This window comes from Branchiostoma lanceolatum, chromosome 6 (genome assembly GCF_035083965.1).
Source record: "Branchiostoma lanceolatum isolate klBraLanc5 chromosome 6, klBraLanc5.hap2, whole genome shotgun sequence".
Classification (NCBI taxonomy): Eukaryota; Metazoa; Chordata; class Leptocardii; order Amphioxiformes; family Branchiostomatidae; genus Branchiostoma; species Branchiostoma lanceolatum.
This window is the reverse complement of record NC_089727.1, coordinates 14,506,774-14,531,380: the sequence shown is the minus strand read 5'-3', so window position 1 is coordinate 14,531,380 and position 24,607 is coordinate 14,506,774. Positions and strand designations below refer to the sequence as shown.

The window sequence follows — 24,607 nt, the reverse complement described above, 5'->3', positions numbered from 1 at the left end:
TCGCAGTACTTGAGCTTGCACCTAACAAAGCGCTATACTTGTGTAGATACGTAACGTTATATAATGCTTTTCAATACTAGTAAATAAGTTTGTAGCTGTATACCAGCATGTTTAACACCATATTTTTTTCAATATTTAACTCACCTGCCAGTAGCGCTTGTTGAGCATAATTATTGATAGCTTTATCAGTCTAAGATTGTAATAACTGTCCAATAAGCAACTCAGGCCTACTGTATCATTTTCTACTCCAGCGCCAGGGTAACAGTCGACACCAAGATGGGGTGTGGGGCGTCGACTCCTGCCCAACAGAACCAGGCTTTCCCGGGGCCGGCTCAGTACCCGCTACCGTACCCGTCACCCTATTACCAGGTACGGTACACATGGTAGCCAGTCAAGGGCAGAAATGTATGTATGTAATTATATACATCATGGATGTCAAAGTAAGGGGCGTTGTGAACATTTTGTTGAGATCCCCTGTCCAACTTGTGCCAGATTATTTATCGATGCAGAGGTAGAAGCAAGGTCACACACCAGGGGGGGCCAAAAGTCGACCTTGACCTTTGTGCTTCCAACACCTACCAACATACCAAATGTCATCACAATCCATCCATCCATTCTTAAGTTATATGCTGACTACAAATAGGGGAAACACAAACAAACAGAGGCACACACACACCGACAGACACACCCAAAAACAATACCTCCATTTTTCATGGAGGTAGTAACTTACATATGAGATACAGACCTGTTCTTATCTGAGTCAGTGCTTGTAAGGAATGTGGCCTTTGCTTCTGTTGTTCAGTATTTGACAAGTGTCGATCAATAGAATCGACTTATTAATTGATTGACTACGTTAACAGCCAGTCATGAGACTGCTGTTTTACAGACTAGCAATTGTAAAACATTAAACATGTGCTATGTTATCATTTCTCTAACTTGCTATGAAAATGATAAAGTTTCTAGTACATTTTAGAAATATTTGTAACATTTCAAATATCAGGCTAGACATGAAAATTGGGATTTTGTATGGCACCCTTCCCATTCACCTTGGAATAAAAACAACTTTTTTTGCAAACAGGCCACAACCTTTGATGGTCCATGCATAATGGATGCAAAGATATACAACCTGTACGGTTCCGGTGTTGAACAAAAGTTTGGACGTGTGAGAATGTGTGGTTCTGTTACACATTCCATTCTCACTATTACAGGTGCCCTGTCCCAGTAATGGACAACAGGCCATGCCATCAGCAGTCATCGATAACGATCGGGTAACTGTTGTTCAACTTACATTTCTCTGACAGTAGTATATGGTGTTTTGCCATTATATCTTTCTTCCTCGTCTGAAAGGAATAATTGTATTCAAGTAGTTGTTAGAGACGGGGAGGGAAGGACCGTATTGGTACGTGTATGGGGAGGGGGGTTGTGTGTTTGAACTGACTGTACATTTGACGAAAACATTGCTAGATATTGAAAAGAAAAGACAACAAAAACACAGAAGAAATGCACAGTTATAGAAGAAAAAAAGGAATGAGCATTTCCACACAACGTTTGTTGTAGACTTTATTTGGCAGACTGCCAGCTTTCTGAAATGGTCTACGTGCTCGACATACCGTACATGATATTCAGAGCGTAAAATTAACAGGAGAGAAGGATACGATAAGATAACACAGCAGGTAAGCGGATAGCACAATTCAGCTTGATGTTTTTATTCAAAGCGATATGAAATTAAAAATTGATAAAAATTGTGTTTTTTTCGCCTTCTTCATACAAATGAATGATATTGACGTAAGGCTGTATCATTTGCAGGTTGAAATTTGTTATCTAGCTCTGATATGGCAAACTAATATGTATCTTACAACTTACATGTAAATCATACAATTTCGTCTTATACTATTACAGTGGACGAAGGTGAACAGGAAGAAGAGAGTCATCGAGGGACCGGAGTGGATGCCGAGTGTTCCTGATGACGTCACCAAAGAGTGGCAGACCACATGCAGGATGTGCAGTATTCACAATGATGAAGAGGTAAACATACCATTGTACAGAGTCCTAGTCCTTTTAGGGCCCTGTCACACTTGTGCGTATATTCAAGTGCGCGTGAGTTGCGCATTAACATTTTTTGGGGTTAAGTAAGGTTTTCGGGGAAAAAGTTTGACCCAACGTTGTGCAGCCTAGTGATTGAACATAAGAAATGACTTCTTCGGCTGCAAACTTAACCTAAACCAAAAACATGTTAATACGCAACTGATGCGGGCTTGTATATACGCACAAGTGTGACAGGGGCTTTAAGAAGAAGGGCTAATTAATAAAGGGCAAGATTTTATGAGCAACTAGAGTTCCACGACCTCATACCTTCGCCAAATGATTTTAACCATTGTGACTGACGTATTAGGAGTGTTTCTCATCAATTATAAATCATACCAGTTGATTGTCTTAAAATATGACATGTCCAAAGTATGAGATTAACAAAGTATGAGCTTAACCTTCTCGGCGAAGGTAATGAGAGACACTGAGAGAACATTAGTGGTGTGACTTTGCTCTAGACAATATCTATGTCTATGTAATGTCAATGCTGCACAGGAGTATTTCTGAAAACAGAGAGAGAATATAGGATAGGACGATTGCGGCGACCTCGCTTCCGTCCAAAATTAGATTTGTGTTACCATTGACTCTATAATGGGAATATCGTACAAAACGTACAAGTATCACTAAAAAGACAACAAAACACACAAAGCCTACAAAAATCGTTTTTCATCGATAAAATTCGTTGAGCGCGCTGTCAAATCGCTCGGTCACAGCAAGGTCGCCAAAGTGTTGCGGTCCAGTGAGAGCTATAGCTACAGCTACAGATCTCTGTCATGTGTTTCTCCAGGTATGGCCGTTCTCACAAAAGACGGAGGAGAGCATGCTGACGTACGCCGTGCTCGGGGCGAACGGTGGGACTGGTCACGTCATCCACAAACCGTCACTGTTCTGGGAAAAGGAAAACTTCAAAGAACTGGACGGCTACGCTAAAAAGGTGAAGAGACGTCGACAAGCCAAAGTTTACTGACCTTTACTTTTTGTACATTTTGTAGGCTTCCTACACCAATAGTGATTTCCTCTTCATACAGGAGAATGTTAACGTACCATTGTCATCTGATTTGAATGGAGAGTCAATGATCAATATCATTTTCGGCTACTGTTGCAAAAGTAAATGGACAATGTGGTATAGTTGTTTATACCATTTACGTCTTTTTTTGTTAACGGTACTTTTCTTTATTTCCACAGGCTCCGCGATCACTCAACGGAGACTTCCACCTCCTGGTCAACCATCTCGTGCAGCCCACGCGCACAGAGCTGGAGAGGGCGCGCATTCTCTTCAGCTGGATCGCAGCGCAGGACGTCCACCACATGAAGTTCCCACAGCCACCACCAGAGGGCTCTCCTGACTGGTTTCTGGAAAAGATCAAGCAGAGACGGACAGATGCCTATCGTTACCTTTTCAGCTATCTTTGCAGGTAACACCCGTGTGTCTGAATTGTGGTTGGTCATCGGCAATGAAATTACAATCCTGTGTGTTTCTTGACTTCCTTCAGAGATAAGATTGTAAAAGCCTAACCTTGGACGTCCTTTCTTATTTATGTCAGATATGCTGGACTGCAGTGTGAGTTCGTTAAGGGGCATTGTAAGGGTGCCCGCTGCTTCCCAGGTACAAAGTACGTCGGAGAACCCCCCTCGACCACGTGGACCGGCGTGTGCGTCAATGGCCAATGGGGAATCGTGGACACCCACTGGGGATCCTACTCCGTCATCGACGACGATGACGACAAAGCATTGGAAGACCTCCAGTCCCAAATATCAATGGATGAGTTCTACTTCTTCCCCAACCCTCTTCACTATCTTAGCTCTCATTGCCCCGAGCATCCAAACTGGCAACTCATCGAAAATCCTGTACCTTTGCAGATTTTCGAGGCCCATGTCAAATGTACCTCTGCCTTTTTCGCTCTCCGCTTGTTCTTGCTGAGTCACCATAACGGTCTCGTACACACCGAGAACGGCCAGGTAGACATTTACATGGGTCTTCCTTCCCAGGCTATCACGAACAAGAATCTGGAGTTCACCTACAATCTCAAGACAAAGGAAGAGCAGTCCAGATGGAGGGGAATCAAGCTGGACAGGTTCGTTTCTCAGCAAAGAATGAAAGGCGCGATTGTCTTCACTATTCGTCCCCCCGAAAAGGGCAAGTTTCTCTTCGAACCTTACGTTGGCCTCGGCGGCTCCAAGGATTCATTCCGTGTATGCGAATACATTATCGTCTGCGACCAGGCTAAAGACATCGCCGACAACGCTCCTCTACCCGACTATAAGGGATCGTGGGGACCAGGCAAGGAGGTGGTGTCCAAAGGCCTAACGCCGGTTACCCACCCTTCTCCCTATGTCCAGTGTGATGACGGAAAGGCAGAAGTGGAGTTCAAGATGGAACAGGACGTCCAGCTCACCGCGAAACTCTTCGAGGAGTCGCTGAATGACCGCCATCTGCAGCGGTTCGTGGCCCATGAGGTCATCGATGACGTAGTAAAGTTCCACGTTGTCGCACCAAAGGAGGGAAATCACGGACTGGCAATATATGCAAAAGAAGATGGGGAAGACACTCTGTTGTGCAATTACATCACGCAGACTTCGTCCAACCAAACTCAGAGCGGGGTCCCGTTCCCAACAGTTACCAATGGTTTGTACGGACCGGTCGCTCCTGCCTTCTCCGAGCTAGGGCTCTCCAGCAAGTCCAGCAAAAGTGCCTTCATAGAGTGTGACACCGGGGAACTTGACCTTAGACTTGGCGCTGACCGTGATCTGGTTTACGACAGCGACTTGTTTTGGGAAACCCTCGAGGAGAAGATCAACCTTTATGGAAATGTATTCAAGCAGATCCTAGATGGAGAAGTGCAGTTCTGGCTCCGACTTCCCCACTTAGGGAAATATAGACTGGCTATCTACGCAAAGGAAACTGGTCAACAGGGGGATATGGCAAACGTCATCAACTACTGCATCAATTGTACAGGGACCAAAGAAGGCCTCGGCCCTTTCCCGGTCGTTAATGGGAAGCAATGGGGAAGAAAGCTCCCAACTTTAACCGACCTAGCTCTTACGCCTGTCAGCCATCCAACTGCCTACATTCAAGCATCGGGAACTCTTGAGATAGAGTTCAGCTCCACTGAGCGGATGGACTACACTAACCACCTGAAGCTGTGGAAGATGGGCAAGCAGCAAAGAGACGTGGGAGACTTCGCTTGTCACAAGATGCTCAACGATGGGAAGACGATGGTACTTCTTGCGAAGTTTCCAGAAGTTGGGGAGTACAGTCTTGAACTTTACGTTCGAGACGCCGATGGCAAAGACCAGAATGTGATGAACTACCTGATCAACTGTGAGCAGTCTGCAGATCCGTGTCAACCCTTCCCCGAAGTCATGGGCAGACGCTGGGGCCCTATCTATCCTTGCTTTAACCAACTGGACATCACATTGTCGAGCCACACAGACCCAGTGATCGTAACAAACACAAGGGACGTTACAATTGCCTTTGGAACGGCGGCACCTTTGTGGTTCTACCCCGAACTCACCCATCATGAAGACGGCAAATCTAACGATCTGACCGCCAATGCAGCCATTCAAGATGACCCACAGAATAACCAACAAATACTAGCGAAACTGATCCTTCCAAACGCTGGCTACTACAAGTTCAGCCTCTTTGCCAAGGCCGCTGGCGCTAACGGCAATCACCAGAGAGTAATCAGTTACCTCATTCACTGCACTGACGTTGCTGGGGACAGCGCCCCTGAACACACTGGATTCCCTCAGTTCATGGGCTGTTGGGGCACAGGGTGCCGTATTGTGGAACCGAACACAAGAACCTTACCGGGCGGAGACAGCCAACACTTCAAGCTGAAGGTTCCCGACGCTGCTGGAGTCGCTGTGATTCTGCCCAACAAGAAGTGGTGTCATCTTCAGCAGGAGGAAGACGGTACTTGGGAGGGAGACGTCGTGGTGCCGTTAGGAGGCTACACGGGGAGCGAAGTCAAGGTGGTCGCGAAGATGAAGGAGGGAGGGGACTCCTACTTGCCTCTGCTGCAATACGTTGTCGGTAAGTGTAATATTCGTCCTTCATACGGAAGCTTGTGTTCTTTCAATTTATTGTATTAGTCTGATATATGAATCGAAATGCATCCCCAATTCGTTTACACAAAGTACATTATTCCACATTTCAGGAGAAGACTCCCAAGAATCAATCTTGGCCGAAGATGAAGCATCCGATCTGCTCCCGGCCCTCGCCGCAATGGGGCTGTCGACGGGAAGCCACCCGAACACGTCCATCAAAACCAACACCGGAGAACTGGACATCAGGCTGGGGATGGAGAGGCGCCTCCAGGTATCTCACCAACTCACGCTGGAAGAAGATGGCGAAAAGATCGACATGAGCAAGCACGTGTTTCAGGAGACGATGGATGGCGAGCTGCGCTTCTGGCTCCGGCTCCCGGCTGCGGGGAAGTACACTCTGTCTGTCAATGCAGCGGAGATACAACCACAGGAACAGAAGTCCGCATGGCAGGATGAGGACGAAGGGAGCTCGAGTGCCTCTCAAAACGTGATCAACTACAACATCAACTGCACGGAAACAACAAAAAGTGTCAAGCCTTTCCCCTCAGTTGAGGGAGGGCAATGGGGCTTGGTGTATCCTCAGGCTCTTTCCTTGGGCGTCGCAGCAAAGAGCCACCCCAGTGCTTACATGGAAGCTTCGGGAGAGCACGAGATCGTCCTCGACTCCCCACCTCAACTGCAGTACACACACCGTCTTCAGTTGGCACATAGGAAGAGTAAGATTGAGCTAGATGACTACATCTGCCACAGAGTGCTTGATGTTGGAAATAAGACAGTGGTGGTATTGCGCTTCCCGAAGAGAGGGGAGTACACATTGGAAGTTAGAGCAAAAGGAGAAGACTCAGATACCCCGGAAAATGTAGCAAATTTCCTCATTCGCTGCGTTCAAGCTACCGTCCCTTTCGAGCCTTTCCCAGCGGTCGCAAACAGACGCTGGGGGCCCCTGTATCCTGCTTTTACCGACAACGCCCTCCGACCGCAAAGTCACGAAGACCCATTCATCAAAGCGGAGGATGGCAACTTGAAGATTGCCTTTGATAAGAGCGAGTTCACCACCATCTACTCTTCTCTAGTCCGCTGCTCTGACGACGGGCACGAGGTAGACGACTCGTCCTACGCGTTCGTGCAAGACACAAGTGATGAAGGGGAAACGTTTGCAGTAGAACTACGTCTTAACGATACCGGCTACTACAAACTGACGCTGTTCACAAAGGACACAGAAGGGGACAACCGCGAGGATGTGCTGACAAACTACCTGATATTGTGCAAGCACGGCCTGGAGGAAAGCGTACCGTTCCCAGAGCGGCCTGGTGGTTGGGAGCAAGGCTATCAGCTACACGAGCCAGTGGTCAGGAATCTGAAGGCGAAGGAAACAGTGACATTTAGGGGAAGGTTTCCGGGAGCCGCAGAAGTGGCTGTCGTGTTGCCTTCGTCACAGTGGATACAGCTGAAAAAGGGAGCGGACGGAACCTGGGAAGGCGCCGTGACCATGCCGGGAAACACGTACAGCGGCGACGCGGTGACTCTGAACGTGCTGCCTGACCACGACGAGGGGGACTACACGGAGATCCTCCGGTACACCGTGGAGGGAGGGGCAGACGGTGACGATGACGATGGTGGTGACCTTGGCAATGACGTTGACGAGGATGAGGACATCCGCCAAGAGGAAGAGTACCAAATCGTCCTGAGAGAAAACCGGCAGACTTTCGAGGACAACATGGATCCAGTCAAGGTCATCCCAAAGTTCGAAGAAGAGAAGTTCATAGACGAAGAGGAGGCTCAGGAGATGACTCTACAGGTGCCGAACAACGCCAATGAAGTCAACAAAGCTCTTCTGAACGTGAGTCCGTTCATCCTTATTTGGGTGTTGCCTAGAACATTAGATGTAGACATTCTATCTACACAATTTTGAAGCTAGAAGTCAATGTTCATGTAAACAAAGCATTTATAATGAGGAATCTCCATGACCTTATCTTCCATCCAGGTTGTGTCCAGAGAAGGCGAAGAAGCGTTCGTCGTGCTCCGTGACGTCTTGAAGGAGACAAAACAGACGGCGCTTCTTGATCTCATCAAAGACGTGAAAATTGACGTCAACCCGGACAGCACACGTAAGCTGCGGAAACGATAATTGATCCCTATGCCCTGGAATAAACTCATGTTCAATGCTTATGTTTAACTTGGTTTGCAAAGGTGTAGCTATGTTGATTTGCAAGATGCCTTTATGTCATGCATGCGCCATGACGCCATTGTATAACGATTAATTTTGTGTTGCATGCCGTTTTTCAGCCGAAGTCATAAAAAAGAAGCTGGCAGAAGCGACAAAAGCCAACAACAGGAGCAGGATAGAGAAGGCCATCGCTGAGTACAACGAACACGGCCTCTCTCAGAGTGAAGACGTCTACAAGGAGGCGACAAGAACCCTGAGACTTCTGACTGCCAGAGAAGGTGGGATCATCTTCGTTTCTTATAGATGCAGTTTTGGTGTTGTGATTGTGGTTTTCAATTCGCCAATTGAGAGGTCTTGACTTCTCCGTAAAAGTAGTGAATTATTGATTGATTGATTGATTGATTGATGGCAAATGACATTTTGCCTCCATGTTGATTCTTTGAAAGAAAAACGAAGCTCCGCACAAGACTAACACGATAACTCGAGAAGGCCTGTAAGAATTGTCTTGATATTTGCGTAGACATCTGATCATGATGAGACCTCGAAATGATTAGATTTTGAGCCCCCTAGAGTCTTGTTATGGTACTGCAGCGGAACGTCCTGTTTTTGTTTCTTTTGATATGGAGATAGCAGGGTCACTAATTTGGAGTGGTAAATAGCTTTTTGCCCACACGTTTCAATATCACCAATTGCTCCCTAACGCAATCGATGTTACAGATCTGAGGAAGGCTATCAGCTCCAGACAGAAGGACCAACTGAAGGAAGCCATGCAGCAGTGCTCCGAGTTCAAGGACGAACTAAAGAAAGAGCTGAACGAAGCGAAGAGAGTGCTGGACGCCGTCCTACACTTGGAGACCTTGCGTCACAAAATCATGGCCATGAATCAGGCCACCGTAGCAGAGCTGAAGGCGTACAACCAGCCTCCTCCTGCTGTCAATCAAGTCATGATGACGACATTCCTGTTGCTTGGCAACTCAAAGGCACAGATCAAGGTATGACAAATGACTTTTACGTTAGACTGTGTCTGTAATACATTTTAAGTTTTTGCTATTTCGAAATGGCAACGTGTACCACAACATGCATGATATTGATGTATTGTTCCCAGAGATAATGAATGTTGCTTATAAATGTTCTGTTATTCAGAATTGGCAGTTACTTCAAACACTGATGGGAAAGACGGGTAAGCAAAGCCTTAAGAGGAGAATCAAGAAATGCCAGCCAGCCAAGCTCAGTCCAGAGACTGTAGCAGACGCCAGGCGGCTTCTGCACGAGTCTGACCTCACACTGGAATCTGTGAGGAGCGTCAGTAACGGAGCAGCAACGTTCTACGTCTGGGTAAGTTATGACTCACGGAACTCAAATAATGACAAACATACATTTGTGTTCGCTGTTTTGTTAGAATCAGGATTTTGATTGTTCAATCATATTTACCTTTGTAAATATTTTACTGCCTGGAATAATGCATGTCTACGCATATACCTTCGTCTCTCTTAGTCTTACTATCCCCATGAAAATGGAGATATTGTTTTGTGTGTGTAACGTTATGTGTGTGTTTTTGTTTCCGGTTTTTCGTAGTCAGCATAACTCAGGAGCGTCTAACGTTAGATGGATTACAATGATATTTGGTAGGTGGGTAGGTGTTGGTCAAGGTCGATTTTGGGCCTCCTGGTATGTGACCTTGGTACTGTAGCAGAACTTCCATTTTTTCATATTTTCTCTATTTTTTTCTTGTCCACAGTCGATGGGGATGATCGAGGAAGTGGAACAGTTGACGAAACCGAAGGAGAGTGCAATCAAGCAGCTCACCAAGGCGAGATAGGGGAGATAATGTCAATTCAATGTGCCATGTTTATTGAAATAGGGTTGCTATTGTGTTGATATTCTTGAAGCGAATTTTGTCAAACTTTCTACAAGGATAAAACCATACAGTTGACATTGTGTAATCATTTGTACATACATATGCCTGGTATGAAAACCTCTTCATATATCTTATAGTTGTGTATATGTTTGATGTGTTGTACATCTGCCGTCTTTTTATCGGTTATAGTTAAGTTCGAGTTTTTCTGGTTAATAACCATGTCACGTATACCGTGGTATCTCACTTGTACATGCGCATGTAAATGTTGAAATCATGTGATGAACAAGTCCTTTGATAACATAAAAATGTCGTATTGCTTACTGGTAAATGAATGTACATATTTTCCATGAAATATTTCCATTTTTGACGAGTTGTGAAATAAATTTCATACCTTTTCTATCGAGTCCGTGGATAACTGCATTCTTACATTTTGGATATATAAATCTTGAGCCGTTGGTACGTATACTCCATAGATTCATTTCATCTATTCTTGGTATGCAATCTAGGACTTACTTAGATATAACAGCAGCCACAGTGTCTTGAGCGGCCAAAAGTTCCACACCGTATCTAATATCTTAGATTTGCATTACGTTAGCCCAAGTTGATAAATGCATAGCATCCTTGATGTACATTTAACAAACGCCGGAGACTGCATAACTTAAGAAGACAACGGCTTCATCCAGGCGATGATCCTTATCTTCGCCCATAGCGGTGAGAACCTGTCCCATCTGCTGGGGTCCTTAGTCTGGACCATCTGGTGCGCCCAGGGCTGGTTCTCCCACTCGATGTACGTGTAGGACAGCCCGCAGGCCTCCGCGGTCCTCTCGATCAGGTTGTCCGGGAGGTACGGTCTCTCCACGTACGTCTGCAGGCACATGGCAGTGGGCTGGGAAGAAGAGGGAGAGAAAAAAACTTGTAAAAAACCAACAAGAGGACACAAACTTTTGAATGCGAAAGAAACGCACTATTTCACTTTTCGGGAATGACATGCTGTTTTTATGTACCCTAAACATGATACGTGTACGTCATTGAAAACACCCTTACCAACAAAACGATGGCAAAATTCCATTTGCGTAATCGTAACACGTTATCTCTGGGCCTAAAGTACTAGACTAAGTATGATACGCGTACACCATTTGAAATTAAAACGGTGTTAAACAGACTTCCATTTACGTTATGGTAACACGTTATCTCTGGGCCTAAAGTACTAGTATGATACCGATGAGTTGAGCAGCTCCTTCACGGTGCTGAGGAAGGGCGGAAGGGAATCCTCCCCCTCCACCACGTCCGAGCCCAGGATCAGGTCAAACGTCCCGTGCTTCTTCTTAAACTCCTCCAGACCCTCGCCCCAAAATAACTTCTCACACTGCGGCTGATCTGTGACGAGAGGAAACAAAGATGTCTATCAAAAATAAAGTCAAACCACGCTAAGGTGTGTAAGATTGAAACGTTTGGATAAAGACACCATGTGCTTCATCGTACAAACAAAAAGAAGAGACCAGCTTTAGAATATTCTTAGTCATCGTGCGTGCGCTAAGTCATTGATAATGCTCGACGTTACACTTAACCCGCGGCACGCTGGCGGCGTCGCTGCGACCGATCGAATTGACAAAGCACTAAACGAATTGCAACGACAAAATAATATTTTTTAACCTTTGTGTGTTTTGTTGTCTTTTTGGTCACGATGGTACGTTTTGAATGATATAAAGTCAAGGGTAACTTAAATCCAGTTTAGTACGCAGCGACGCCGCCAGCGTGCCGCGGGTCTAGTGAAAGGGGGGCTTTACCTTTTTGGAAGTTCCTCCTGAGATGCTCTCGACAGAGGTCCACGACACTGTCCTCCCCGTCCGTGATCATGACCTTGGCGCGTTCCGCCATCTTGGCTGCGGCGATGCCCACCACCCCCAGACCGGCTCCAAGTTCAAGGACATTCTTGGCGCCTTCCAGAATGTCCGGGTTATAGTGCATTAGGAGAGCCAGTAACTGGAAAATTTTAATGTACAGATATAACGTTAGATAAAGCAGAATTTTGTTCTATTTTCCAAAATCATACGTGCCTATCATAGGCATGACGCCGAGCTGTGCAGGATGACTGCCTGCTTATAGAAGTATGATGCATGTATCACAGGACATAGGCGCACTCGGCTAGAAAGCGTGCTCACTGTCAAGCGTAAATGTGCTGCAAAGGTCCCAATGTTTACTGAAGTAACGTTATATTTGAAGAATTAGATCGTTGTGACAACACGTATCTGCGGATTAGACATTTACAGACACTGTTTCTCATTTTATTTATGGTCCACATGAATACTAAAGCTATGGTCAACATTTCATATCAAATCTACGCCAGTGTCTAGTAGAGAAAAATGAGATTGTCCAGTCTTACTAATATTTTAATCAGTTAATGATATCGTATTTTGATGTTTTAATACATGGTATTGGTGGCCTTTTAATTTTCCATTACAGTGGGTTATAACTCATGATCAGCAGCATGTTATCATGTAGAACGTCACTCCCACCTTTGCTGCCGGCCACAGACGCTGTCCTGAGAGAGTGATGACGCCTTGTTTTATCTCTGCAACGGGAAATCAAGGTCGGAGACAGCTTAAGGAAAACTTGTGTTTTCAGGACAGATACCTTTATTCAATCTCCGTGTGAACCTTCAGTGGTTAACTCGATATTTACTTTATATCAGTGTGTTTTCCTGGTAAAGCTATCTAAAACCATTCAGGATGATAAAGGGATTTACGTTGTTCTCATGTTGTAATTTATTTGGATTTACTGGATCGAGAAGAGAATCCTAAAGCCCGCTGATCATCAACCTTTGACGTTTTGACACATAAACCTAGTCATGTATCACATGTGTTTGTGAAATCTGCGTATGCAAAGCCGTTGCAAGCTATGCAAATGTGAAGCGACAGGTGCCTAGTTTGTGAATAGTTTCATCAGGTTGGTAAGTCACTGAATAAAAATACTCTGTTACACAATCAAGAGACTTATCATACACAACTGCCTAGTTTCTTTGCGACAGCCAGTCTACATAGGCAACGCCCCTGAAAACATTGCCATCCTTTTTGAAAACAGTTTACTACAGACGTCTCTACTATTTCCAAGTCTTTTCGAAAACTGACATAGGCTTCACATTATGTTCGTAAATCTGGGTCTCGCATTTCGGTATATGTATTGTGTATTTTTCTCTTCTTTGAGTAATTCAAGTGTAGAACAGGAAGGGCGGTGCCACTGCAAGAAGCGCCGGTGTTGTTGGAGAGCAGGTGTAACGTTACACTAGCCCCACCTTTGCTGATGGCCAAAGACGCTGTCCACTCATAGTTATAACGCCCTGGCGTCCTTCTACACGTGAAACAGAGACAAACATATGTTTATCCTCTCGGTTTTCACCATATTTCGCAGTGGCTGCCACAAACATTACATTTGTGGTGTCTGTTATCCTGTGATTCGTTTCATTCTCATATCAAAGATGTTGATATCTATACCGTCATTCCACAACACTGTTGACGTTACGCATGTTACTCACCATCCCAGTTGAGCACCTTGATGAGCTGTGTTCCGACTTTCACGTCAACCCACGTCAGGCCATCTTTACTAGTGTTGGAATAGATAATAAGAATTAAAGAAGATGAGTTTTGGTAGTACTACAAATGTATTTAGCTAAAGTCTTCGCGAACCGTGCGAGATATTTTTTGTGTAGTTTGTTTTTTTGCAAGACCCATTTTAGTTCATGGGATCCAGACAGCACTTCGTACTAAAATCGCCTATGAAGTTTAGGAGGCCAATGAAAACGTTTGATACAGCTAATGGCCATATAATATAGTCTATGCACGACGAGGTGCGAATCACCACTTTACATTCAGAAGGACTGTTCATATCTATGAAATATATGCGACCCATGGAAAGATGCGTTGTTTTTAGACCTGCTTGAATCCAGATAATGTATTAGTTGGCGGGAAAAACAGGGCAGTAGGACAGACGCACCCAAAATACTTCACACTGGGAACTAGGCCAAGGTCTCTTAGTAAACGTGACTGACCATGACTCTGTTAGTAATGACATCAAGTTTCACGGCAGCCATTTCATGGCGAATGACTTTCAACGTTGTAGATCGCTTAAGTCTTTGTCTATACCTCAAAAATGATTCCATTATATACAATTTAGTTATAACATATCGGTTATAAGAAACACAAGAACGCGTATGTATTCGTGTCTCTCGAAGTTCCACGTCGCAGTTCGGGCACTATTTTTGATTGGCACCAATGTGGCACTGGCCCACGTAGACCCGACAATGAACCAGTCGACTGAAATAAACGCACAGGCCTAGCATTTGTCCCTGCGTGGTGCCACAGCTTAAATCTGCTAATGCGTATTTTACTTGGGTGCTTTTTCCAACGAAACCTTCGCTACATCCGTCCGAAACACAATACATTACAGAAACTTTCCAGGTCTGATATTTGACGTTGATTAATTGTTGTGCGTGTCATAGCGGGCGTTTGGTAACTTCATATGTACAGTTGTGAGGATGGCGCCATATTAGTCCGTCTGAAAGTGGATATTGTTATTGTTAGGAGCCTCCCTGACACTCTCGGCCAAAATAGTACGGCGTGCATCTGCCCATGCCGGGTGAGGGTTCACATGGGTGGGTACTGGGCTGAGAGGAGGCACGTCGTAGTACATTGTAAGGTTCATGCCACTGTGGGTTTATGTGTGGCAAAAAAACATACGTTTTGTGTCAATGAAGCCTTCTTTACTTGGAAAAGACGAGAAAGAGACACTGACGAGACGGTGGTGTTTCGAAAGCGAGGCAAAATCGTGGAAGCAAATCCAATCAGATCCACTTTGAGAAACACTGTGATTATCCCCCACACGTATCAACTCATGGGCAAAATAGTGCATAGTCTTTCTGCAACTTTTCCCTCCCTACAGACTATTCGTCCCCTTTAAAACACATGTGCATTGGTAAAGCGCACAGTGCCGATGGTAAAGAACAAAATTCAAGAAACCATGACAGGAATAAATGAATCACACTCGGTTACGACTCAATGAAAGCACGTTTCTAGTACCTTCTACGGCGAACTTGGTCGTTCAAATGCGCGTTGCAGCTATTTTAACCACGCAATATAATTTGGAATCCTACTATGTTATACTGTATATCATCTTACCTTATGTTTTCCTGGCCAAGTGCCCCAGGTGCCGAATCTACTGCTGCAGCCATTGCCTGTAACGTTACTATCTGACCAGCTAGCTAGAGAGTGACTGACATTCGGGGGGTAAATTTGAAAGTCAGATTCGGGACGACAGCTGACGCTGCAGCTGCATGTGGGACAACACGTTCTGTCAGGCGGCCCTGGGGAGTTGTTTGTTTCACGGTCTCAAAAAATATAGAATTTTGGGTGCGGAAAATCTTTTCTTTTGGGAAACACAAATCACAGAGCGGAGATCCTATAGGTCAAACCTGAACCTTATACATTTAGCATAAAAAAAAAGGATGGTTATTTCACTTATTAATCTGGCGAGCAAACTGATTTTTTTCTTCCTCTGGGGGTTCTAATAAAAAAAAAACAGAACAGTGGCCACACTCCAGCAAAAGGCTATATTTTCGCTTTCATTTTGGATACCCCAGTACATTTGTTTCGACCAAGGAGGTTCAATCTGCATTGGTTGGACATGTCACAATGTGTGGCCTTTCTAACACCACTAGGCCTAGCCTCATTAGCTGGCCCTACAAGGCCAGGCTACAAGAAACGGAGCGTAATGAAAACAAAGTGCAACAGAACTTATAATAGGTAATATTGGAGATAAAGTGTCTCGTAGGGCATGCTGAGGAGAGCTTGCAATTGCTAGGTGCAGCTTCTTGATGACCAAATGGTAGCATGTTGTCATCCCGTCTACAATCCAGCAGTGTACAGGAAGTTTTCAGGGGCATTGATTTGTTGTGTTCATCAAGTACCTTGAGCTTATGGTGTGTTTGTTTACCTCAAGTTGTTATCAATTTCAGGACGTTTGTTACTCATTTTAAAGCACTCTATATGGGGACTCAGAACGCTGTGGATAGATTTTAATGCTTTGTATGTACATGTATGTAAATTTTTCATTACTGACAAAATATGCATACATGCCAACAAAACATTAAAATCTATCCAGAATCTAAAAATTTAAGTTCCGATTGTAGCTTTTTTTGGAACTGCAGGAAATCTGATGAATTCTAGATAGAGAGAAAAATGCACACAACAACAAGGTTCTCTTCAAAAGTAACTTGTTAATAACTAATCATAGAATTACATCAAATATAGTATGAGAACATGTGCTGTGACAAAAAAACATAGGAAGTCAACAGAAACTATAGACTACTATTCTATCTCTACTTTATACCTTTAATCTTGATTAATAAAGTGGTGTCTTTCATGCAAAGCAGAGTTATCATAAGCTAATGTGAAAGCAAAACAATGATCAAATCTCACTCGTTACCTACAGTGTGTGGATTGGCTAGGCAGGCATTTCGAGCCCCTGAGGGAATGAGTAGCGGCTGGCAAATCTATACAAACTGCACATGGTGTCATGAAAAAAACTTAACCTTTTATGGGATAGAGTGCTGCTTGGTTTAATTGTGGCTTATTGACTGAAACTTGCCAACTGGCAAGGGCCTCTATGAAACAGCAACTAACTACTGTAACAATGTCACTAAAAGCACTTCTTTCAAAGTTCAAGAATTGATAAGGTTTCCAATGTTCTAAAAATGAAGAATCTTTGGCTCAGTCCAAAATTTGCGGGTCTTCATTTGTGTTCTGTCACTTCTATGTTTCCCTGGGACCTGATATTTTTATCCCTCAATATCCTTCTACATTGACGAAAAGATGACAAGGCACCTATCGGTCTTACCGACCGATACGGTCAATATTGGCCCCTACAGTTTCACATCTACTTTCATATGTAGCACCATAGCATCATTGGTTTCTTTGTACAGTCTAGTACAGAACAGGCCACTTTATGCCATAATCATCATTGTTCAATCTCAGAAACACTTCAGTATTGTGACACAGGCGTGGCCGTACAGACCCTTGTTCATGTTTCCTTCACGCCCGAACAACTTGGTTTCTGGATCGTAGGACCAGACCACATCGGTTCCCTTGCCCTTGTCATTGCCTCCACAGATGTAGATCTTCCCCTTGTACACAGTCATACCGCACATGGATGGGACGTGTGCTGATAACTGAATCCACTTGACCCCATACCAGTCTTCACATGGCTTAAAACTGTACATGTAGCCACCCACGTGTAGCCCAGCAACATAGATGGTGCCATTGAGAACTGAGGCGTTGACGTGACCTCCTACAACAGGCATGTTCCTCCTTTTCTCCCACTCAGAGTCACCTGGGGTGAAGCGATACACTGTAGACGTTGCTTGGCCCTCAGCATCAAATCCACCCATCACATATATGTTGCCGTCCAACACTACCGCTGCATGGTGGTACCTTTTCTCTGGGAGTGGAATGCCTCTGGTCCACTTGTTCTGGCTTCTGTCATAGATCTCCACGTCTGCAAGCGCAAAGATGCCGTCTTTGCCACCAATGGCATACACTTTACCTTGAACCACTGCTAGCTTGTGACTGTGTCGGTTGATGTTCATCCTGGCCAGTCTGGACCAGGAGTCGAGCTCTGGCTGGTACAGCCACACATCCTTGGCAAAACTTGTGCCAGTAGACACAATAATGTCACTTTTGCCGAGAACAGCCACTGCAAAACCACTGTCATTGTTCCTCTTCATTCTTGTTGCACTAAACCAATCATCATCTGATGGATCAGCATACATGGTTGTCATGATGGCGTTTGAGATGACCGCAGGGTTTTCGTCTCCGGTTCCCTGTCTCTCTGTCCCTCCGATGACCACTACTGTCTCCCTCAGACGACTGGCAAGGCGGGGACGGGTGCGAGGTGACTGGACCTCTCCAGGGAACAGCTGGTACTTGCGAGTCTCTGTCACGATGTCCTGGCAAGCCTTGCGTACCGCGTCGTTGCTCTCTACATTCTCCATGAAGTACAGCCTGTCCATGAAGGGGAACCTGATCAGTTCCATCAGTTCTTTCATCTCCTTCTTCCTCTTCCTGGTGTCGTGGTTGATCCATGCCATCACTGCCTTGTACACACATTCTTCAGAGGCACCGAGGTCATCAGATGAGATGAGCTTGATGATTTGTTCCTTTGTCAGATAGAGGAATTCAGGAGTTGTGCTGACAGATGAAAACTGTCTCATGACATACGACCACGCCTTCTTCTCCAGGTCTGGGCAGGACAGCATGCTGCCCATGTGCACCATCTTCAGACAGTTCTTAGAACTAAGATTGCCAGATATGAACTTCACACAGGCATCATGCACGGGTTGGATCTGGAAGAAGTTGGCTCCTTCCAGCAGCTTCACAGAATTGTCTTCTGTGATGGTGACCTTTGATGTGTAGGCATAGTCAACGAGCAGCTGTAGGGTATTGGTGCTGACCTCGTGAATGGTTACCTTGTGCTCTTGGCTCTCGCGATGTCCATTGCAGAACATGGCACGAAAGTATCCGCTGCAGGCAGCAAGCACGTTGCGGTGGCAGGGGATCTCCTTCCCAGAGACACAGAGGATGACATCTGTCAGCAGGTTTTCAGATCGCAGTTCCTGCAATCCCTGCAAGAGGGAGCCAGCGTGTGGATTGTGGCTGAAGTCCAGCGATTGTGGTGACCCTGCCATCATGTCCTAATTCTGCAACATAAAATAAAACTTTATAAGTATTACAGTATAAAACGTCAAAAGGTAAGAAAAAAACCCAGCTTGTCTGGTGGATACATTATATGGTGCATCTTTACCAGTCCAGTCTATGTTGTCATGGTAATGATTTTCTGTCCCGAGGTACCCATAGTGCCCTGCGTCTACCAGCATGCAATGGGACTTCAGACAAGGTCTGTTGTATACATGCATGTAAGCTAAAGGGCTGTTACACCAGTTAAGCATTAGTTCATTACGGATACAATCAATAGACTTTTGCCATTAGGGAAAAACATTCATACACAAACATCAGCGCCAAACATCACGGCTAGTTAAATAGCACTTTGAGAAGTGGGATCTCGAAATAGGTATTTCTCATTTTCTGTGTTTCAGCTGAGTCTGTACGAAGGAGGGACGTCCCGGTGCTGATTGTTGTCATCTTGGCTAAAATTGACTTTTGGAAATATCTGACAAGTAAAATTAAAGTCCGATAGGACATGATCATCAGCGAAAGACTATGAACAGAACTTGTGGCCATTCAGTCAAAAAAATTTTTGGACAATACTTTGCCTAAGCTTGTATCAAATTTTCCCCTGCCTGAACCTGGAAATTACTTTTAATGATGGTGTTCCACTTCCAGATCCAGAAGTATACCCCCTAATTGCCTAAAACAATCAATACAATGGGATTGTCCATCCCTCCCGTTGTCTGGCAGTCTGAGTTTGGTCCAGAGAGAACATGATCTTGTGCTGTGTATTACTGTGAGAAGTGGGCCTGGGGGTATGGTCACAATGGATTCTTACAAACTATTGTAATTCTTGTTTCTTTCACTGTAAGTTTATGTTCACTGTTTTCACAGTCCCCCCTGTACCGTGAGCTTATCACTGTGAAAAACCTGTTGTAAAAAAAAAATAACTGACATGTGAAGGAATCATGAATGATTACAAAGTTGTAATCATCAATGATTCCTTCACACATCAGTTCTGTAGATCATTTGTTGCCACCATGAAGTTAAAGTTCAGTGAAAATGTCTATTTTCCTAACCTTACACGGTGAATTTTTGCTACCATGAAGAGAAAGTGAATTACAGTATCATAGTGCCAGTGTTGAAATATACAAGAACCTTACACGGTGAATTTTTGCTACCATGAAGAGAAAGTGAATTACAGTATCATAGTGCCAGTGTTGAAATATACAAGAAAACTATTAACTGTTATAATTCTCTGCCACTGCTTCTTGAATCTGGTTCTTCAAGCTTGCAGCCACTTATTTCAATACTTGAAAATCTGTCCTAGATGCTATGCCCCATGCGGGGTCTTGTCTAGTACTAGTATTGTATAGATATTAGATGTGTATTCATATGGTGCCAGACAGAATGCCAATGAGAGTGGTATCCCTACACAAAATTACCACAACAGTAAGTAACAAACAATACAAAAACTCACAACCTAAGGACAACAATAAAACATAGGGCACAGAAACAGCAACATGCAAATTTCAGGTCAGACTCTGAGTTGAAATTTGCATGTTGTTGTTTTTGCGCCCTATGTTTTTGATTGTTCTCTGACTGACGGAGCGGACCAAAAACTAACAATAGGGAACTTGAATAATGTCCAAGCAGATCTTCCTGTAGCAATATCGTTACATAAGACAAAATAGCGTTCGAGCAACGTAAACATATCACCAACTTTCAACTCAGCTTAGAGTAGCAAAATTCCTGATATTCCCTTACACTAGTAACAACTTACAGGTCGTTTTCCTTCGCATGTAACGTTAATAAGATATATGATAAGATATACCAAGGAGTTTTTATCTACTAGTATATAAAATCTCCTTGGATATACACAGCACAACACATTATCTCACTATTGGAAACAGATGGAGCAGCGTCCGGTTTTCCTAGCCTCAACCAGGCTCCGCTGATCGCTGGGAAAATAGTAGAAATCGGCCAAATAGAGTGAATAGTATGCCAAGGGTAGTCCGCTATGCAGGGAAGGTCAATATCCTATGGTCGCCTATTGACCTCCCCTGCATAGCGGACTACCCTTAGCATACTATTCACTCTATTTGGCCGATTTCTACAGTCTACTAGTATTTTCCCAGCGATCAGCCGAGCCTGGTAGAGGCTACGGTTTTCCTAGAAAACAATATGGGTAACGTTTAACCAAGGTTTAACTATAACGTTACAGCATAATTTCTTCATTTGCAATAGAGTTAAAAGCTCCCTGGTTTGACAAGGTACCTTACAAATACAAGTAGGGATTCTTACCTAAACCTGTAGTAGTCCTTGCTTGTTGGTTTCTCTGACTTCTGTGGGATTGAAGGTCTCAACAAACACCACGCCGACCGTCCCCGAATCTTCCTCCGATGGAATGCGCAGCCTCAGACCAAAAAGCGCGGGAATCACCCTGAAAGGTCAAAGTTTGTCTTTGGGACATGTAAAAATATGATATGGGTGGGGGGTTATTTTATAAACACAATCAAACTGACATTTTTCCATGAAACCTACCCAACATAGGACAAGAATTTAGTTAAATATGTATTCGAAAACGTTTTCCGATCGTTTTATGTTGCAACCATCTTATGAGTTAGGAAGAAATAGAATCCCTCCTCTGTAAACATGGAACATACCAATGTCGGATGGGCGTGGTCGAAACCTTGATCTATCCCAGACTTCTCACCCTGCCCAGTCGCCTTATCACACTTGGCGTGTAGAGAACATGGAATTCTATGGGATCATGTGGGACTTTGTGGGTATCTTCCTACGTCGAACGTTTATGAACATAGGAACAACCGGACTTCTTGTCAATCTATGGATCTTCTGATTAGTTCACATCATATTATAATAACAAGGAGGTTGCTGTAATCCTGTTTTTCAAGCTAAATAAAGGTCTCCTTTAGTTTTGGGTGACGAAGCAGGGTATTTCCACTTACCCGTCGATCAAGGGATCAAGGAAGGCAGACCCTCTGTGAGGATGCGTGCTGAGGATTTGAACACCTAGAGCTATGGAGGATCTACGATCGGGAGAGATGGAAAGAAAAAACAATTCAAGTACATTTGAGTCAAGATGATAATGGTATTGCTTTATTGACCTTTATTGTCTGCACAGAGGTGTAATGTTACATTATGTAAATAAGTTGCATAAGCTAAATAGGACTGAGATGTATTGATGTAATGTACTACTAAAACATGTCACGTTACTATTCAAATATTTTGGAATGTACAAGTTCCGAAATCCGCAACTTTGTAAAAAAAAATTGCCGTTAAAGTTGAATTTACAGCCTTTTGAGGCACAAACTATTTTAACTTAAATCTTTAAGCTGTACTAACTTTGAGGCCCTCAGTCTCAGCCAAAAAAATGACACAATTTATGACTGTCAACTAGACATTATTGAAACAATTGAAAAAGTTTTCGTGATACTCTACGAGACGCGCTGCATACTGCATGACATGTGCGATGTAGTTTTGTTCATGGACGCCATGGGTCCCCCAGCAAAGATGGGTACATCCTCTCAAAGGGACTGCACTCTACTGTTTGTAGTCTTTACTTCCTGAGAAAAAAAGGCATGTTCATTCCTCACTTGTTCGAATTTTCTAGGTCTTTCATATACACGTAATATTAATCACTCAAAAATGAACAAAACACTGGCAAATTACTTTTAAAAGGGGGGTACTGTAAATGCAGAAATGTTCGCGGGGATTTGATTTCGCGGTATCTAGAGAGAAAATGAAGTGTTTGCGGTGGTTTTAAGTTGGTGTTTGAAACAATAGTGGCGCTACAGTCACATAATGGAAACAATTTTCGCCTGCGTTTAAACTTTGCGGTAAAGAGTTCACTGCGAAAACCGTGAACATTTCTGCATTTACAGTAAAAGGATCCTTGGTAGAATAACGTTACTTGTGAACAGACCTGTGTCGATATTCGTGATGTCCTCCGTGTACCAGACAGACTGTAGCCTGGCCCATTGCCCCCATGCAGACTTGTCATCGGCTTTCGGTCCAGAACTTCAAAACCAAAGTACTAATAGGTCTTCCCTATTTAGACACAGTGGGACAGATTACAATATGTGGCATGTCTTTTACATTGATTGATCCAGTTGATGTAGTTTAACCGGCTAATTTAACCCAATGTGAACGCAGTTTAACCGGATAAATGAGGGTTTTATCAGGTTAAATTGAAACCACCTCCTGGTTCATATTGGGCTAAGATAGCCGGCTATGATATGAATGGGGTCTTGCATACATTCTCCTCAAAAACAACAATCTTATTACTTTAGAATACGCTCCACGGTCACAGTGGTTACACTCATGCCGTCCCCCACATACAACTCCACATTCTTGGCCACATTCAAGTTCAACTTCTGTAGCTGAATGGCTCTGTCAAGGTCTCGATGTGCCATGTCATCCCAGAATGCCGGATATCTTTCCTGCAAATGTTTTCGTTCCTCTTTTTCGATTACTGCAGATATTGAGGTTTCACATGAAGCCTGACTCTGATTGAATTATGCTACGCCCCATATGTCACATGCGTAGATAGTGTTAAGCCCCTACGACCACATTATGGTTAATTCGTTCCTTCATCCAAGTAATTTGTAACCAGGAAAATGAAATATTGAGTGAAGTTAACGTTTCTATCACCCGATAGCGGACTTGACATTCTCAAGGCAAAGACGAATCGAAAGATTTGCATTTCAGCACCAAGGAAAGGGCACAGTGATGGTACGGCGGAAAGCGCCGCCTTGCGGATATGGACTATATCACAGATCAGATATCGCCTGCGTATTGACCGGGAAGCGTCTTCACAGTTTTCTTCGAGAAAGTTCAATTGATCCACAGGAATTCAATATGTGACACAAGGCTGTCCTTTTACCATTACACTGATATACTAACTGTTACAATTCTTCCAGTGATACATCTCGGAACGCAACTTGCACACATACAGCGAACGGTAACCGTACTAATGAATCAAAGTTACATTAGGATTTGTTTGCAATATTGTCAACTTCTCATTTTTATCTATCGATATGGTCCCCCTGTTATTCATCTGGACATCTTGTGCAAGAAAAATTTCAGTTGGTGCCAACCATGCAACTGTATCTGCAATTCTGCATGAAAACGAGCCGGCGAAGAGGTTACCAAAACTATTCCATGAATTTAAAAAAAGAGAGATCTTGGCACCAAGACTCAGTCAAAGTGACATTGTGCAGCTTCTGGCATAGTTAAAGGTGCGTTTAATACTGTAGATGGCCGTTCTTGTATTAAAGATCCATTGTTTGGTATAACAAACGACCATAAATAATGTCTTGTTGGGCACCAGCTTCCCTTTTGCTTGATTCAATCCTTGATTTCTTCCTGTAGTACTTAATATAGCTATTTGATGTGAATGAGATTGAAAGCTCTTTTTGAAGGTGCTGGTGTATGATTAAAATGACAACAGTTGTTTACCAACAAAAGCGCCACCTGGCGAGTCGTTGCAGTGTTCTTGGAAGAGCTTATTATAGACGTTGAGTCTAGGGGTGACAGCGAAAATACAATATTTTACTAGGATTCAATTAAAGATATAGTAAGGCTTACAGATATTCAAAATATAACATATCATATCATTTAAAGTAAAACGTTCAAATAAAAGATGTTTTGCTGCCTTTATCTTTGTACAATTTTTGAATTCTATTTTAAACATTTCCTTCCCTTCAAAGA

At 43.8% G+C, this 24,607-nt stretch overlaps 3 protein-coding genes across 4 annotated transcripts; 1 reads left to right on the top strand and 2 right to left on the bottom strand.

The window, feature by feature from the left end:
- The first annotated feature begins 1,150 nt into the window (after nucleotides 1–1,150).
- LOC136436747 (uncharacterized) lies at nucleotides 1,151–10,619 on the top strand. The gene is made up of 11 exons (XM_066430975.1): nucleotides 1,151–1,268; nucleotides 1,900–2,025; nucleotides 2,873–3,019; nucleotides 3,271–3,500; nucleotides 3,630–6,121; nucleotides 6,246–7,975; nucleotides 8,120–8,243; nucleotides 8,422–8,580; nucleotides 9,020–9,294; nucleotides 9,446–9,637; nucleotides 10,041–10,619. The coding sequence occupies exons 1-11, from the start codon at nucleotides 1,239–1,241 to the stop codon at nucleotides 10,119–10,121; spliced, it is 5,586 nt and encodes a 1,861-aa protein (XP_066287072.1). The 5' UTR covers nucleotides 1,151–1,238; the 3' UTR covers nucleotides 10,122–10,619.
- Nucleotides 10,135–15,469, bottom strand: LOC136436749 (protein N-lysine methyltransferase METTL21A-like). Of its 2 annotated transcripts, none has more exons than XM_066430979.1 (6): nucleotides 15,332–15,469; nucleotides 13,693–13,760; nucleotides 13,453–13,508; nucleotides 11,948–12,143; nucleotides 11,380–11,537; nucleotides 10,135–11,046 (listed from the first exon to the last, which is right to left on the bottom strand). In XM_066430979.1, the coding sequence occupies exons 1-6, from the start codon at nucleotides 15,382–15,384 to the stop codon at nucleotides 10,819–10,821; spliced, it is 759 nt and encodes a 252-aa protein (XP_066287076.1). In that variant the 5' UTR covers nucleotides 15,385–15,469; the 3' UTR covers nucleotides 10,135–10,818. The 2 variants fall into 2 exon arrangements, with proteins under 2 accessions (XP_066287076.1, XP_066287075.1); XM_066430978.1 differs by lacking the exon at nucleotides 13,453–13,508 and adding an exon at nucleotides 12,677–12,732 and having other exon boundaries at nucleotides 15,332–15,465.
- Nucleotides 15,470–16,408: 939 nt separating this feature from the next.
- LOC136436748 (kelch-like protein 24) lies at nucleotides 16,409–21,310 on the bottom strand. Its single transcript, XM_066430976.1, has 2 exons — nucleotides 21,179–21,310; nucleotides 16,409–18,906 (listed from the first exon to the last, which is right to left on the bottom strand). The coding sequence occupies exon 2, from the start codon at nucleotides 18,895–18,897 to the stop codon at nucleotides 17,182–17,184; it is 1,716 nt and encodes a 571-aa protein (XP_066287073.1). The 5' UTR covers nucleotides 18,898–18,906; nucleotides 21,179–21,310; the 3' UTR covers nucleotides 16,409–17,181.
- Between the last annotated feature and the right edge of the window lie 3,297 nt (nucleotides 21,311–24,607).

What these genes read in the sequence shown, in the direction of transcription:
- LOC136436748 (XM_066430976.1), bottom strand. Translation starts at nt 18,897, where the DNA reads ATGATGGCAGGGTCACCACAATCGCTGGACTTCAGCCACAATCCACAC.
- LOC136436747 (XM_066430975.1), top strand. Translation starts at nt 1,239, where the DNA reads ATGCCATCAGCAGTCATCGATAACGATCGG. An exon ending in TGGACGGCTACGCTAAAAAG is followed by an intron (nt 3,020 to 3,270) that starts GTGAAGAGACGT and finishes TTATTTCCACAG; the next exon opens with GCTCCGCGATCACTCAACGG. An exon ending in CAGCAACGTTCTACGTCTGG is followed by an intron (nt 9,638 to 10,040) that starts GTAAGTTATGAC and finishes TCTTGTCCACAG; the next exon opens with TCGATGGGGATGATCGAGGA.
- LOC136436749 (XM_066430979.1), bottom strand. Translation starts at nt 15,384, where the DNA reads ATGGCTGCAGCAGTAGATTCGGCACCTGGGGCACTTGGCCAGGAAAAC. An exon ending in GTCTTTGGCCATCAGCAAAG is followed by an intron (nt 12,144 to 13,452) that starts GTGGGGCTAGTG and finishes AAAATTTTCCAG; the next exon opens with TTACTGGCTCTCCTAATGCA. An exon ending in AGGAGCTGCTCAACTCATCG is followed by an intron (nt 11,047 to 11,379) that starts GTATCATACTAG and finishes TCTTCTTCCCAG; the next exon opens with CCCACTGCCATGTGCCTGCA.